General features: G+C 33.1%; 1 protein-coding gene across 1 annotated transcript in view; it reads right to left on the reverse strand.

Annotated features, from left to right (window-relative positions):
- Nucleotides 1-499: 499 nt before the first annotated feature.
- The window catches only part of PHTF2 (putative homeodomain transcription factor 2), a 145,134-nt gene continuing 131,779 nt past the window's right edge, over nucleotides 500-13,854 (reverse strand). The window contains exons 15-18 of the mRNA XM_008577478.1: nucleotides 8,007-8,162; nucleotides 6,339-6,434; nucleotides 3,702-3,827; nucleotides 500-3,032 (exon numbers count right to left, since the gene is read on the reverse strand). Coding sequence (XP_008575700.1) covers nucleotides 3,012-3,032; nucleotides 3,702-3,827; nucleotides 6,339-6,434; nucleotides 8,007-8,162 — 399 coding nt within the window. The 3' untranslated portion in view covers nucleotides 500-3,011. The remainder of the gene's footprint in view (nucleotides 3,033-3,701; nucleotides 3,828-6,338; nucleotides 6,435-8,006; nucleotides 8,163-13,854) is intronic.

The following is a 13,854-nucleotide window of genomic DNA, read 5'->3' on the forward strand; positions in this document are numbered from 1 at the left end:
ACTGTGGGAAGCCAGTGCTATTAAGTATTTTTTGTATCCTTTGTATAGGCTTGGCAGAAAAAAGATGGAGAAGTGGCATTCTAAATGATACAGCAAATGAAAGAGCTGCAAGTCAAATCACTCTGTTTTGAAGCCTGAACGTAGACTCATTAAAAGATCCAATCCTAAATTTAAAGTAAGTTTGAAAGTGCATTTGAATTAATAGTCCTTGATTAATTTAAGTCCTATGAACACTTGTACCAATCAGGTAATAGATATGCCTAATCACCCTACTGTTGATTATGATCTCTCATGCTGAATTCATGTGGCAAAATCATTTGTTTAAAAACACCAGTATCCTTCTGACATTGAGCTTTAATATCTCAGATCACAGTCAGTTTTCTGCATTCAAATGCAAATAAACAAATAAATATTAGTGATTAGTAGCATTCTGGTGATGAAGTCTGTGTATATATTATCATTTCATGTTCTGAGAATCATAACAAAATCCGAAGTGTTCGAAAGTTTAAAAAATTTATTTTCACTCCTCCCAAATCTAACAATTATAATTAAAGTTTATGCTATAGTAAACACAAGTATACATAGAAATGTATATTACTTGAAAATTAAAAAAAAAAAAAACCACTGCCAGTCATAGAATGTTTTATTTTAAACTTGCTGTTGAAACTTTCAAATACAACACATGTGGCAAAGAAACAATAGTTAACACACAACATCTGCCACAATTCTATCTTTGAACTGCCTTTTCTATATTTTGTGATATGTTACAATTTCTTTCAATTTCTTACATTCGTGGTATTCTTAAAGGCAGCAATGCCAATTTTTCTGCTTTGAAAACAGTTCTGTTAATGTTCTGAAACTGCTTAAGATGATAACTTTTTCCTTTTAGTATTCTATTGCTGCCCACATTAGTGACATAATTCAACATATTATTAATAAGTTGTTGAGAGGTACACTGTACTTAATAAATCAACTCTCAACTCTAAGTTAAATTGAACTTCAATCTAAAACAAGCATTTCCTAAATCAGTATACTCGGCTACTTTTCTCAAAAATATTTCCATTTTGAAATAAGCTCTTTTTTTGTGTGACACAATAGCTTCATCTTTTATTCCTAACAGAACTCATGCCGTACTTTTTTTTCTCAAAATATATTTGATATATTCTGTGCAAAATGTTAAGTTCTGTATAGGTATGTACCTTATTTGAAAAATTTTATAAAACATAATTCCTAAAAACAACCTCAACAATAGACAATATAGAAAGAAGAAACATATCAGACAAAGCCTAAGTTTTCACATGAGAAACTAAGTATGTTCTTAAAGCTCCAGTAATACATTCCTTGAAAAAAATCAGAATGCACTTTGGTCATTATTAAACACATTAGAACATAGGCAAATAAAACAAAATCCTTTCTGGTGTTTTTCATAGAAAGAAAATACACTTACACAATGAGGCTGAATCAAGGCTGATCCAAAGGAATGGTAAGAGCAAAGTGATATGACATGGCTCTGTTCTCCACACATTCCTGATTTTAATTATGATTTGGGGATTAGAACTGCACCAATCAAATAAATTATTTACAATTAATTATCTTAAGTCCCTTATAACATGGTAAAAATGTGAGGATATTCAACATGATACACTTTGCACCAAGAAAATTCTAGATTGTTTCAAATAAATTCTTTGTTTTAAAAACTAGACACCCAGTTAAAAAAAAAAATCGCAAAAACATTTCATGTTTCATGTAATTCCCAAAACACTCTTGATTGTACAAATATAACAACTTAAAATCAAGGCCCAATGTAAGATACTATCATATCTGCTCTATTTACCTAACATGCCAACATGATATGTTCTCACTGGACACTTGACAAATTACTGGGGTAGAGAGGGGGGCAGTTAACCTTCCAGGTTAAAAGCATCTAAAATAGCCCTTATATAACAGGGGACGTGAAGGGAATGCACCAGATTAAGTTTACAGAATAGAATTTGCAAGCTGAAGCTGTCTTTTCTGAAAATTTGGATAGTTTTATAACTAGCAATCAGAGGAATATTTTATTGGTTCTTAACCTTATTCTTAAGTTGTTCCTTTGAGTGTGGTATGAATAGCATACACTATAGTGTACCATGGGGAGAAAACTTTACTTGAGTAAACATAATGTACTTTAGTAATATCAATAGGCACTTCACTTGTGAGATGAGTATATACCTCACTCAAAAGGATACCATACCATGCCCTAGTACACTATAACATATCCCATATAAAGATATGCATTAAAAGTAACAATTTTAAAAAGTGCACATTTTGAGCATGCACAGTTGGAGCTGTGCAAACAGCCCAGTGTTTCAAATAAATACAATTATTACAAGTTAATTTTTATCAAAATATCTTACAGTATGGTAATCATTTACAATTATTGCTCTATTACAAGTTTTGTCATCAAAGAGCACTTGTTGACCTGTAATGTAATACCATATATATTAATACTGAAGGGTGCTTAAACTGCAGCTTAATAGTCTAGATCCTGGCATTGTTCCAAAATAATTCAAGAGAAACCCTGACTGGATCTTGATTTGCTGAAGGAAATATTATTTGTGTTTAGCTGAGTCCAATGCAGTATGCCAAAGTTAAAGAAGTTTTCTACAAGTAAGGCAAGTTCATGGCATTGATGGAGAAACAGTGCTTAGCAATGGCTTCTATTTTTACAATTTGTTATTTTGTCAATTATTTATGAACAATTACCAGGATCTCAAGTATCTGGATATCAGTTTTATCACCCTTTCAACAACTAAGTACATCAATGCTTAAAAATAAAATATATAGACTAAAAGAAATGTAAAAAAACAGTGAACAAGGAAAATAAATATAAGATTGCACAAGAGAGTCTGATGTAAACACTTCAATTTCCCAGCTGAGACTCCTGAAGCAAAGAATTAGTGACTGCTTTCAGGCAGCTTAGTCAGTACTCTTATTCGGAAAAGAGGCTACATCTTCTTTTCTTCAAATTGTCATGATTTAATCTTCCACAGCTAGAGAAAAAAATAAAAGTAGTGACCATTACCATTACAGCCAGTTTTAATATCAAAACTTAAATCATATCATATAATACTACTTTTTATTTAAACTGCATTCACACACAAGTGCAGGTTCTAATATTTTAACTCCTTTACTCTTTTATTTTGAAGAACTACTCACCTTAAACACAAAAAAAGTGAAAATCAGATTTCTCTGGCTTTCTTTTACTGGGAAGTGACAATATATACATATTACTTATTTAATATAATTATCCTACACCTTATTAACAGTTAGTTGTGCATATATTGGAGGATGTATGCATTGCCATAAAAAGAGATAATACAATTTTGGGCCAAAAACAGAAATAGGGCTCTGTTTTCTTTTTTATCACATAAATTAGATTCAAATTATATGAATAAAAATAAATACTTCCACCTATCCTGCATGAGTGTCCTACTTATAATAAATACTTTTCCAAATTGGAAGTTCCATCAGTATTATAAGCCATGAGTATATATCATTCTTTGAAATTAAATGTGAAATTATTTTCATTAATTGTGTGTAATCTTATTAAAATGATTCCATTACTGTGCATGTGAAATCTCAAAAGAGTAATAGGGTATAAGAAGTGACACAAAAATGCAACAGGTACTAAGAAAAAAAAAATTCTTGCAAGCTCTTACCTTTAAATTAAATCCAAGCAAGTCACTAATAACACCAGAAACAGCTGACAGGATGACAACTTGGGTGATGTTATAAAGCAGTGGATTCATTGTAAGTCCATATAATCTAAAGGGACTGTCCAATTCCTAGCAGAAGAGAAAAAAACTGTTAGCCACAGATTCAATGAGAATTATCAGTTAAACTAATTAAGGGCAATATACAATGATGATTTTTTAAAAATCCTCTTTCAAAAAAGTTACAAATTATGGATGCTTTTAGAAAGGATAAACTTGGTTAAACTCAAGATAAGTAAATTTTTTTTTTTTTTTTTTTTTTTTTTTTGTCTTTTTCCGTGTCCGGCAACTGATCGCAACCCTCAGTGTCGCCCCCGCACCGGACCGGGGACCGGCAACGGGACCGCAACCCTCGGCACTGCCCCCGCGCCTCGCTCAGCCAGTGAGCGGGAACTGGTCTGTATGTGGGATCCGAACCCTCGGGCGGGAGCGCCGCAGCGCTTCCCAAGCGGCGCACTTATCCAGTGCGCCACCGGGCCGGCCCAAGATAAGTAAATTTTAACGGTAGTTTTAATTTTTTTTTAAGGAGAAAGTGACTTCCTTAAAAAAAAAAAAAAAAAAACTCTGTAACTAAATTTGTAACTCCCAATTTCTGTCCCACATGAATAACTAGTAAAGTACTGGTCTAGTAGCTATAAGGAGGTTAAAGAACATTTTTTAGTATAAGAGCTAGAATAGAAACTGAAAGAGGACAATATCTTTTTGCAGAATAATTAGAAATATAATTAAACAAATTTTCTGACAATACTAATATATATGTATAAACTCCCCTTCGAGTCAATTCATTTTCAAATACATGGATTAATTAATTGATTGATTCATTCAAACATGTAAAGTTCTACTATATGCCAGGCCCTGTGCGTTAAGGCTCTGGAAAGTTAAGATTCAGTCCCTGAGCTGAAGGGCCTTACAGTTTAGTAGACATGCAAACAAATAACTCAAATATGAGAGTCCCATTACAGAGGTATGCCTAAAAAGCAGGGGGACCATAGAAGAAGGCACTCCTGAAACTTTGTGGGTGGGGAAAAGTAGGTATTCCTTAAGACACAACAAGAACATGGCACATTTGAATTGCTACAGGTTGTTCATCATTGTTAAGAGGTTAAGTATAAAAGAGAAAGTACTTTAAACTTATAAAGCTGGCAACTTAAGTAAGGGTCATTCTTTAGGCAAACTGCTGACAGACTGGCACTAAAGGAATTTAGGCAAGAAAACAGCACATCAGATGTGCATTTGAGAAAGATCACTGTGTCAGCAATGTGGAAGATAGATTAGAGTGAGCAGCAAGACCAGAAGACGGCACACATTTGAGTTCAGTGTGTCAAAAGCTCAAGTGAGAGACAAGGGTCTCACATTGGGCAGTGTTGATAGGGAAGAGGGGATGAATCAGAAGATATTTGAGAGGTTGAATCAATAGACCTGAGAATTTCTTGGCTGTAAAGAGGGGGAGAGAAGGTACAATCTACATTAATTCCCAGGGTTCAGAATAGGAGACTATGATCAAAAAAGATACATTGTTGTGCTTTGTATTTTAGTTATTTTTATACTTCTCTCTACTCTGAGATAGTAGCTGCTCATTGAGTTTCATCTTTGTAGCTCCCTCCTGTCTAGCATAGTGCATGCATTCTGAAGATATCCAATATATAGGTATCAAACAAACATAAAACTATCAATTTAAGATATTTTTTCTTATGGTGCATTTTGGCAAAAATGGAGTTTGCCTGTAGAGTATTATATGCTTATTATTTAAATGTCATCGTCTTCCTCAAAACACTTAAAGGAATTTGAAAAAGAAAGCAATTTGTAATTATTTATTTTATTATCCCCTTTCAATGCCTAATATACAGTAAGGCTCACAGTCTATACTCAATTAATACTTTTTAGTTGATAGAAGAATTAACCATAACATTGAGACACAAGTAATTTCATATCATTTTCTGAAAACTTTTAAACAACTCTAAGAATTACGTTCAACTGGTTATAAGAATTGAGATTTTTAAAAAATATTTTTCTTTTGAGAAAGAAAACCATTGCTAACACCATAGAGCAGTAGTAAAAATATTTTATTAAATTACCTCCAGAGAGTTACTATGAGATCAAATACATCAAGATTGCATTCCTTTTGTTACCAAAAATGATATGAAAATTAAATGTTTATTGATGATATATACTCATTTATTATAACGATTATGTATTACTACTTTTTAAGCTAACTCAAGGTCAAGCAGAAGACAACTCTGAGAAATACAAAATGAATAAATTCCCAAGTTAACATCAAACCTTCTTTTTGAAATATATTTTAAGTTCTAGGATGCATAAATTTCCAAAGATGCCAACCTCTACAATGATCTAAACATTATTAAAAGTCTTACTATACAATTTCCAAAGAAATTATTTAGATTACTTTGATTACTTTTGCAATGAGAAGTAAAATATAAATTGCATGAATGTGCTCAAATAAAATTTGGAAACAATTTGGATCATCATGAAAACCAAATACAAGGTAGGATCTACAAACAAGACTAAGATACAGTGTTAGAACAGCATATTCTACATTGTATCCATTTTTAATTTTTTTCTTACCTTTAGCAGTTTAGTAGCCAGTTTTAAAACATTATTCACTAGTGTCAGTTCCTCTTTTTTGTTAGGTTTCTTCTCCATTTTCAAGTAGAGGTTTATCTTTTATAAAAAAGAGTAAACAAAAATACTTAAAATTATAACAAACACATTTTAAAAGGACGTGAAAGATATTCACTAAAATAGTCGTAGTGGTTCTCTGGGTATTGAGATTATAGGTGATTTTAATACTCTTCTTTATACTTTATATTAAACTTATATTATTCTACAATAACAAAAATAATAACTACTATTTAAACACTTTTCAAAAGTAATCAAAAGCGAAAGCAAAAAAGGAAAAGTGGATGGCATTATTTAAAAGGTGAGATGCTTTAGTTCCAGAGCTAACTCAACTTAAAGAATAATTAGAATAAACTAAATCAATTGGTTTGTGCCTGATTTTGCAAGTCACTCATAGAAATATCTGTTTCGGGCCGAGCCCGTGGTGCACTCGGGAGAGTGCAGCGCTGGGAGCGCAGCAGTGCTCCTGCCGCGGGTTCGGATCCTATATAGGGATGACCAGTGCGCTCACAGTGCTCACTGGCTGAGCGCGGTGTGGCCGGTCTCAAAAAGGACAAAAAAAAAAAAAAAGAAAAAAGAAATATTTGTGTATTTTGTTATCCATTCTGTAAAAGACAATTTTGCCTGTGCTGTCCACAGTTCCCTTCTTTGAAAAATGCTCTAATACTGAGCCTGGGGAAGAAGCAGGCCTGGCAGCTGTGCTTATCCTACTTGAATCCCGTCTTCCTGCTCCTAATGTGGCAGCCACAGCTCATTAGATGGGGAGTTACCCTAACCCAAAGCTAGTCAGTGAGACCAACACAATAACTGCCAGATATTGTAGGATCATGAGCTGAAAAGTTATGAGTAAAATCCAAGTCACAACTTATGCTGAACCAAACCAAAACCATGTGTAAGCCAAAATTATAGGGTAGCATGTCTACAGAGAGGCCATTGGAAGAAAGGTGCAGAGAAGAGCAGAAATGAGAAACCATTAGCCTCAGAGTGAGTTGGAAGAAGTGGCTGATTTTCTCCAATTCCATGAGGCCCAAGTATACTTTCTTAGAGGTCCTTTGTTGGCTACTCTCACCTTTCCCTTTAATTGAGCTCATTTAACAGGGTTATTGATTCTTTAGAATCAAACTGTCCCTAACTAAAATATTCAACAAGTTCATTGTCAATAAGCTTTATTTAATTTTCTTTATATAATTTTTATGAAATGGTGAGAGGAAAATATTTAACAAATTCATAAAAAATAAAATTAAACATCAAAATCATTACATTTTATCCTTTCTATTGAATAAAAATCCATATGTATTCAAATGTGGCTCTGCTATACTGCAAAGCAAACATATTCCACTAATGACTTAAAATCCCTCATTTCTATAAAGCATACTTACTTCCTTCTTATCAAATAAAAATAGGACATAAAAACAGTAGATTAAATTTGAAATCTGAATCAAGGCAGAAACACTGAAGAAAGTCTTGTGTCCTGTCAGATTTTAAGTTTGCTTTATAGCACAAATGGCCTTAATCGAATAAACTACATTCTTTTAAAACATGAAATAAAGACATTTTAACTTAATATGTAGATTATAGACATTTATTTATAACATAATAAACACGCATACTCACCTGTTCAGTAAGTAATATTGAGGTATTGCTATATTTTTTACTTGTTTCTGATCCAAGGGTAACAAATCTCAGGAGAAAAAGTGTTAAAGAGATGCACCAGATTACCAGTTCCCAATTGTAGTGACAATCAAGGAAGATCTCATGCACATGAAGCAGCTAAAAGTGTATAAAAAGACAACATGAAGCAGCAATGTGATTCAAACAATTTCTTTTTAAAAGAAAAAAACATTTTACTTCATACAGAATGTTCATAAATCCATTACATTTTTAAAACATTCCACATTATCATAAAATATTTTAAGCACATCAAAAGTATAGAATATAACTTTATCTCTATCCATGTGACCTCTACGAGTTTTGTCAAATCCTAATATTTTGCAATACTTTTCAGATTTTCAAAAAATAAAAGATTATAGATCCAGCTGAAACCCCTTTAAACTTTTTCTTGATCCTCATTTCTCTCCCCACTGCCACACCCTTAGAGGTAACAAATTTTGTGTTTATCTTTTCCCTAAAGGTTTTTATAGTTTAGCTATATATACATTCTTAAACTATGTTATTTTATGTCTATTTTAAAATAAATATAAATGTTATCACATTATCCACATCATTCTTCAATTTGCTTTTTATTTCACTGAACCTGTTTTCAAGATTTATCCATGTTGATACATTTAGCTCTAAATTTCTTCATTATAACATCCTAAAGATAAAAGAATCAACCACAATTTATTGGCCTACTCTATCATTAGTATTTATTTTGTTGACAATTTCCCTCATTACAATGTTGCAATAAACATTCTTGTTCACTCCTGCAAGACTTTCTTCAAGAGATAATATCTAGAAGTAAAACTGCTGGGTCCTTGGATACTCACAGCTTCAACTTTATTAAATGTTGCAAATTTGTCTTTAAAAACAGTTGTACCAATTTATACTTGCAGCAGTGTATCAGAGTCCCCTTTGCCCTCACACTTGTCCACCCTTGTAATTATCAAACTTTTTAACAACATCTGCCAACCTGATGGGTGTAAAATGCTGTCTCCTTGTTCTAATTTTGCTTTTCTTGTTACTTAGGGAGGATGAGTATGTTTCATTCATATGTTTACTGGTCATTGAGTTTCCTTTTCTGTGAGTTACTTTTTTATATTCTCTACTCCTTTCTGTTAGGTTATCTGCTTTTCTTACTGATTTGTAGAAGTTATTTATAAATTCTGAATAACAATACTATTTAAGTCAGTTTTTTTGTTTTTGTTGTTTTTGCTTTTGTTTTGGTGGCTGGCCAGTACAGGGATGGAAACCTATGACCTTGGTGTTATAATGCTGCGTTTTAACCAAGTGAGCTAACTAGCCAGCCCCTAAGTCACTTGTTTTGCCAATATCTTTTCTGACTCTGGTTTGTCTTTGATGGTGTCTTTTGTAGCACGTACAATTTTTATTTTTATTTGCGATCAAATTTAAATTTTTGTTTTTAACAGATCTTTAATCCATCTGGAATTTATTTTTTGTATGGTGTGAAGTCATTTTATTTTACTTCAATTTTATTTTGTTTTTCCGTTATGTAAAGCTTTCTTGCATTGATTTATAATGCCTTCTTATCATATGAGGTTCCCACATATGTTTGGATATACTGGACTCTGTTTTATCCCACTCGTTATTCTGTACCTGAGCCAAAATCATAAAGTTATTCTACAACTGTAAGTCTTTATACTTCTAGTAAGTCAACTCATTCTTCAAAATTATCTGGACTATTCTTGTCTCTTTGTGCTTCCAGATGAATTTTAGAAGGTTTTATGTGTTTTATTGGCAAAAATAAACAAAGCATTCTGGTTAATTGCATGGGATTCCAACAATTCCCTGAGGAGAATCAATATGAAATTGAGTCTTCCCATCCATTAACATGGTGTACTTTCTTTCATAACCTTCGATAAAGTTTTATCATATTTTTCCAGAATGTCCCACAGATCTTTTGTTAGATTTATTCTTGGGAACCTTACACATATATATTTTTTGTTATTAAAAATGGCATATACAGTTTTTAATGATCTGTTTCTATATACAGTAGAGGTTAGCAAATTTTGATCTGTTGGCCAAATCTACCATTAGGCCACTTTTTATTTGGTCCTGGAGTTAAGAATAATTTTTACCTTTTTTCTTTAAGGAAGAAGGGAGAAGGAGGAGTAGGAAGAGGCGACAAGGGAAGAAACGGGAGGAGGAAAGGGGGAATATATTTCAGAGACTGTGCATGTTGGGCAAAGTTTAAAATCTTTACTATCCAGAACTTTACTGAGGAACTTTGTTGATCTCTGGTTTATAAGAACAAAATCAATTTTTTATGTTGATGTATCTATTTTTGTTGATCATCTTCTAAAAAACGTATGTTTTTAGCAATGTGTCTGTAAAGTCAATAATCTATGATTTTATTTTTCCTTCCCAAATTTTTTATCATTTATCTTTTTCCTGTCTTTGCTGCTTAATACCCTCCAAAAAAAATGCTGAGTAGAAGTGATAGAGAGGGTAACTTTGTCTTATTCCTGATTTTAAAGTAATAACCGTAAGGCAATTTCATTATGTACAATGTTTGCTCCAAATTTTGAAAGATATGCTGTATCAGATTAAGGACAATACTTCCAATCCTTGGTATCACAAATCTCCACTGAAAATTACAAATTGTCTTCTGCATCTATTGATCTGACTGCATGTTTTCTCCTCCTTTAATCAACTCAAGGAGTTGAAATTAATACATTTTATAAAGTTGAAATTCTCTGCATTTCAAGAATAAACTATCTTGGTCATGGCATATTTATTGTTATTAAATTTCTGGCTTCATCTTCCTAGAATTTTGCTGAGAAATTCTGTATCTAAGTTAATCTAAGTAAAATTAGCTCAGAGTTTCCAATTTTATACTGTCTCTCTGATATTGAGATTAAGGTTTATTAGCCTCATAAAATGAGTTGAGGACTATTCCCTTCTTTCTATTCTCTAGATCTTTTGTTTAAGATTAGGATTATCTGTTTATCTGAATATTTGACAAAATTTACTTGTAAAAAACCACATGGGTCTGAAGAAATTTTGTTGGGAGCATATTTTTATTTATTATTTATTTATTTTATAGTAACTTCTCAATATACACTGTAACTGATTTCCATGTCCCTTTACCTGTTTTTCTTCCCCCCTCCTTTTCTCCCCCCCCCCACTACATCATATCTGCTCACTTGTCTTAACAAGTTCAAGGAATTGTTGATTGTTGTCTTCTCCCCTGCCTTATTTGTTTATATATTTATTTTTAGCTCCCACAAATAAGAGAGAACATGTGACATTTCTCTTTCTGTGCCTGACTTGTTTCACTTAATATAATTTTCTCTAAGTCCATCCATGTTGTTGCAAATGGCCGTATTTCGTTCTTTTTTATAGCAGAGTAGTATTCCATTGTGTAGCTATACCACAGTTTCCTTATCCACTGTTCTGATGATGGACATTTGGGCTGGTTCCAACTCTTGGCTATTGTAAACAGTGCTGCAATAAACACTGGAGTACAGGTATCCCTTCGCCATTCCTCTGGGTATATTCCCAGAAGTGGAAGAGCTGGGTCATATGGTAGATCTATCTGCAATTGTTTGAGGAACCTCCATACCATTTTCCATAAAGGCTGTACCATTTTGCAGTCCCATTAACAGTGTATGAGAGTTCCTTTTTCTCTGTAACCTCACTAGCATTTATCATTCTCAGTCTTTTGGATATTAGCCATCCTAACTGGAGTGAGATGGCATCTCAAAGTGGTTCTGATTTGCATTTCCTGAATGCTGAGTGATGTTGAGCATTTTTTCATGTGTCTGTTGGCCATTCATATATCTTCCTTTTAGAAATGTCTATTCAGCCCCTTTGCCCATTTTTACATTGGGTTATTTGTTTTTTTGCTGTAAAGTTGTTTGAGTTCCTTGTATATTCTGGATATTAATTCTTTGTCAGATGTATATTTTGCAAATATTTTCTTCCACTCAGTTGTCTTTTCACTCTGTTGACTGTTTCTTTTGCTGTGCAGAAGCTTTTTAGTTTGATATAGTCCCATTTGTTTACTTTTCCTTTGGTTCCCTGTGCTTTTGGGGTCATATTCATGAAGTCTGTACCCACTCCTACTTCCTGGAGTATTTCCCCTATGTTTTCTTTAAGGAGTTTTATTGTTTCAGGATGTATATTTAATTCTTCAATCCATTTTGAGTTTATTTTGGTATATGGTGAGAGGTACAGATCTAGTTTCATTCTCCTAGATATGAATATCCAGTTTTCCCAGCACCATTTGCTGAAGAGGCAGTCTCTTCCCCAGTTTGTAGACTTGGTGCCTTTGTCAAAGATCAGATGGATATAGGTGTATGGGTTGATTTCTGGGTTCTCTACTTTATTCCATTGATCTGTGTGTCTGTTTTTATGCCAGTACCATGCTGTTTTGGTTATTATAGCTTTGTAGTATAAAGTCAGGTAGTGTTATGACTCCAGCTTTATTTATTTATTTTTTTGCTCAGGGTTGCTTTGGCTATGCATGGTCTTTTGTTATTTCATATAAATGTCTGGATAGGTTTTTCCTTTTCTAAGAAAAATGTCATTGCAATTCTGATGGGGATTGCATTGAATCTGTAGATCACTTTGTGTAATATGGACATTTTCACAATGTTAATTCTTCCAATCCAAGAACATGGGATATCTTTCCATCTTCTTGTGTTCTCTTTAATTTCTCTCAACAGTGGTCTGTAACTCTCTTTGTAGGGATTTTTCACATCCTTGGTTAACTTTATTCCTAAGTATTTTATTTTTTTGGTAGATATTTAAAATGGGCTAGCTTTCTTTTTCTGCATGTTCACTGTTGGAGTATAGAAATGCTACTGATTTTTGTGTGTTGATTTGGTATCCTGCAACTTTACTAAAGTCATTTATCAACTCCAAAAGTTTTTTTTGTAGAGGCTTTAGGCTGTTCAATATATAGGATCATATCATCCACAAACAGGGACAGTTAGACTTCATCTTTTCCAATCTGGATGTTCTTTATTTCCTTCTCTTCTCTGATGGTTCTGGCTAGTACTTCCAATACTATGTTGAATAGGAGTGGTGAGAGTGGGCATCCTTGTCTAGTTCCTGTTCTTAAGGGAAGAGCTTTCAGCTCTATTGGCAGTGGGCTTATCATATATGGCTGTAATTGTGTTGAGATACTCTCCATCTATGCCTAACTTGTAGAGAGTCTTTATCATGAATGAATGTTGAATTTTGTCAAATGCTTTTTCAGCATCTATAGAGATGACATACGGTTTTTTTCTTTGCTTCTATTGATGTGGTATATCACATTTACTGATTTGCATATGTTGAACCAACCTTGCATCCCTGGGATGAATCCCACTTGATCATGGTGTATAATTTTATGTATTTGTTGCTGTATTCTGTTAGCTAGTGTTTTATTGAGAATTTTTGTGTCTATAATTATCAAGGATATTGGCCTGTAGTTTCCTTTTTTGATGTGTCTTTGTCTGGTTTTGGTATCAGGGTGATGTTTGCCTCATAGAATGAGTTTGGGAGAATGGCCTCTGTTTCAATCTTTTCAAATAGTTTGTAGAGAATTGGTATCAATTCCTCTTTGAAGGTTTGGTAGAACTCTGCAGTGAACCCATCTGGTCCTGGGCTTTTCTTTGTTGGGAACCTTCTGATGACAGCGTCAATCTCTTTTATTGTTATTGGCTTGTTAAGATTTTCTGTATCTTCTTGGCTCAGTTTTGGTAGTTTGTATGTGTCCAGAAATTTATCCATTTCCTCCAGTTTTTCAAATTTGTTGGCATATAGTCATTTATAGTAGTCTCTAATGATTCCCTGT

This window comes from Galeopterus variegatus, unplaced genomic scaffold (genome assembly GCF_000696425.1).
Source record: "Galeopterus variegatus unplaced genomic scaffold, G_variegatus-3.0.2 Scaffold67, whole genome shotgun sequence".
Taxonomy (NCBI): domain Eukaryota; kingdom Metazoa; phylum Chordata; class Mammalia; order Dermoptera; family Cynocephalidae; genus Galeopterus; species Galeopterus variegatus.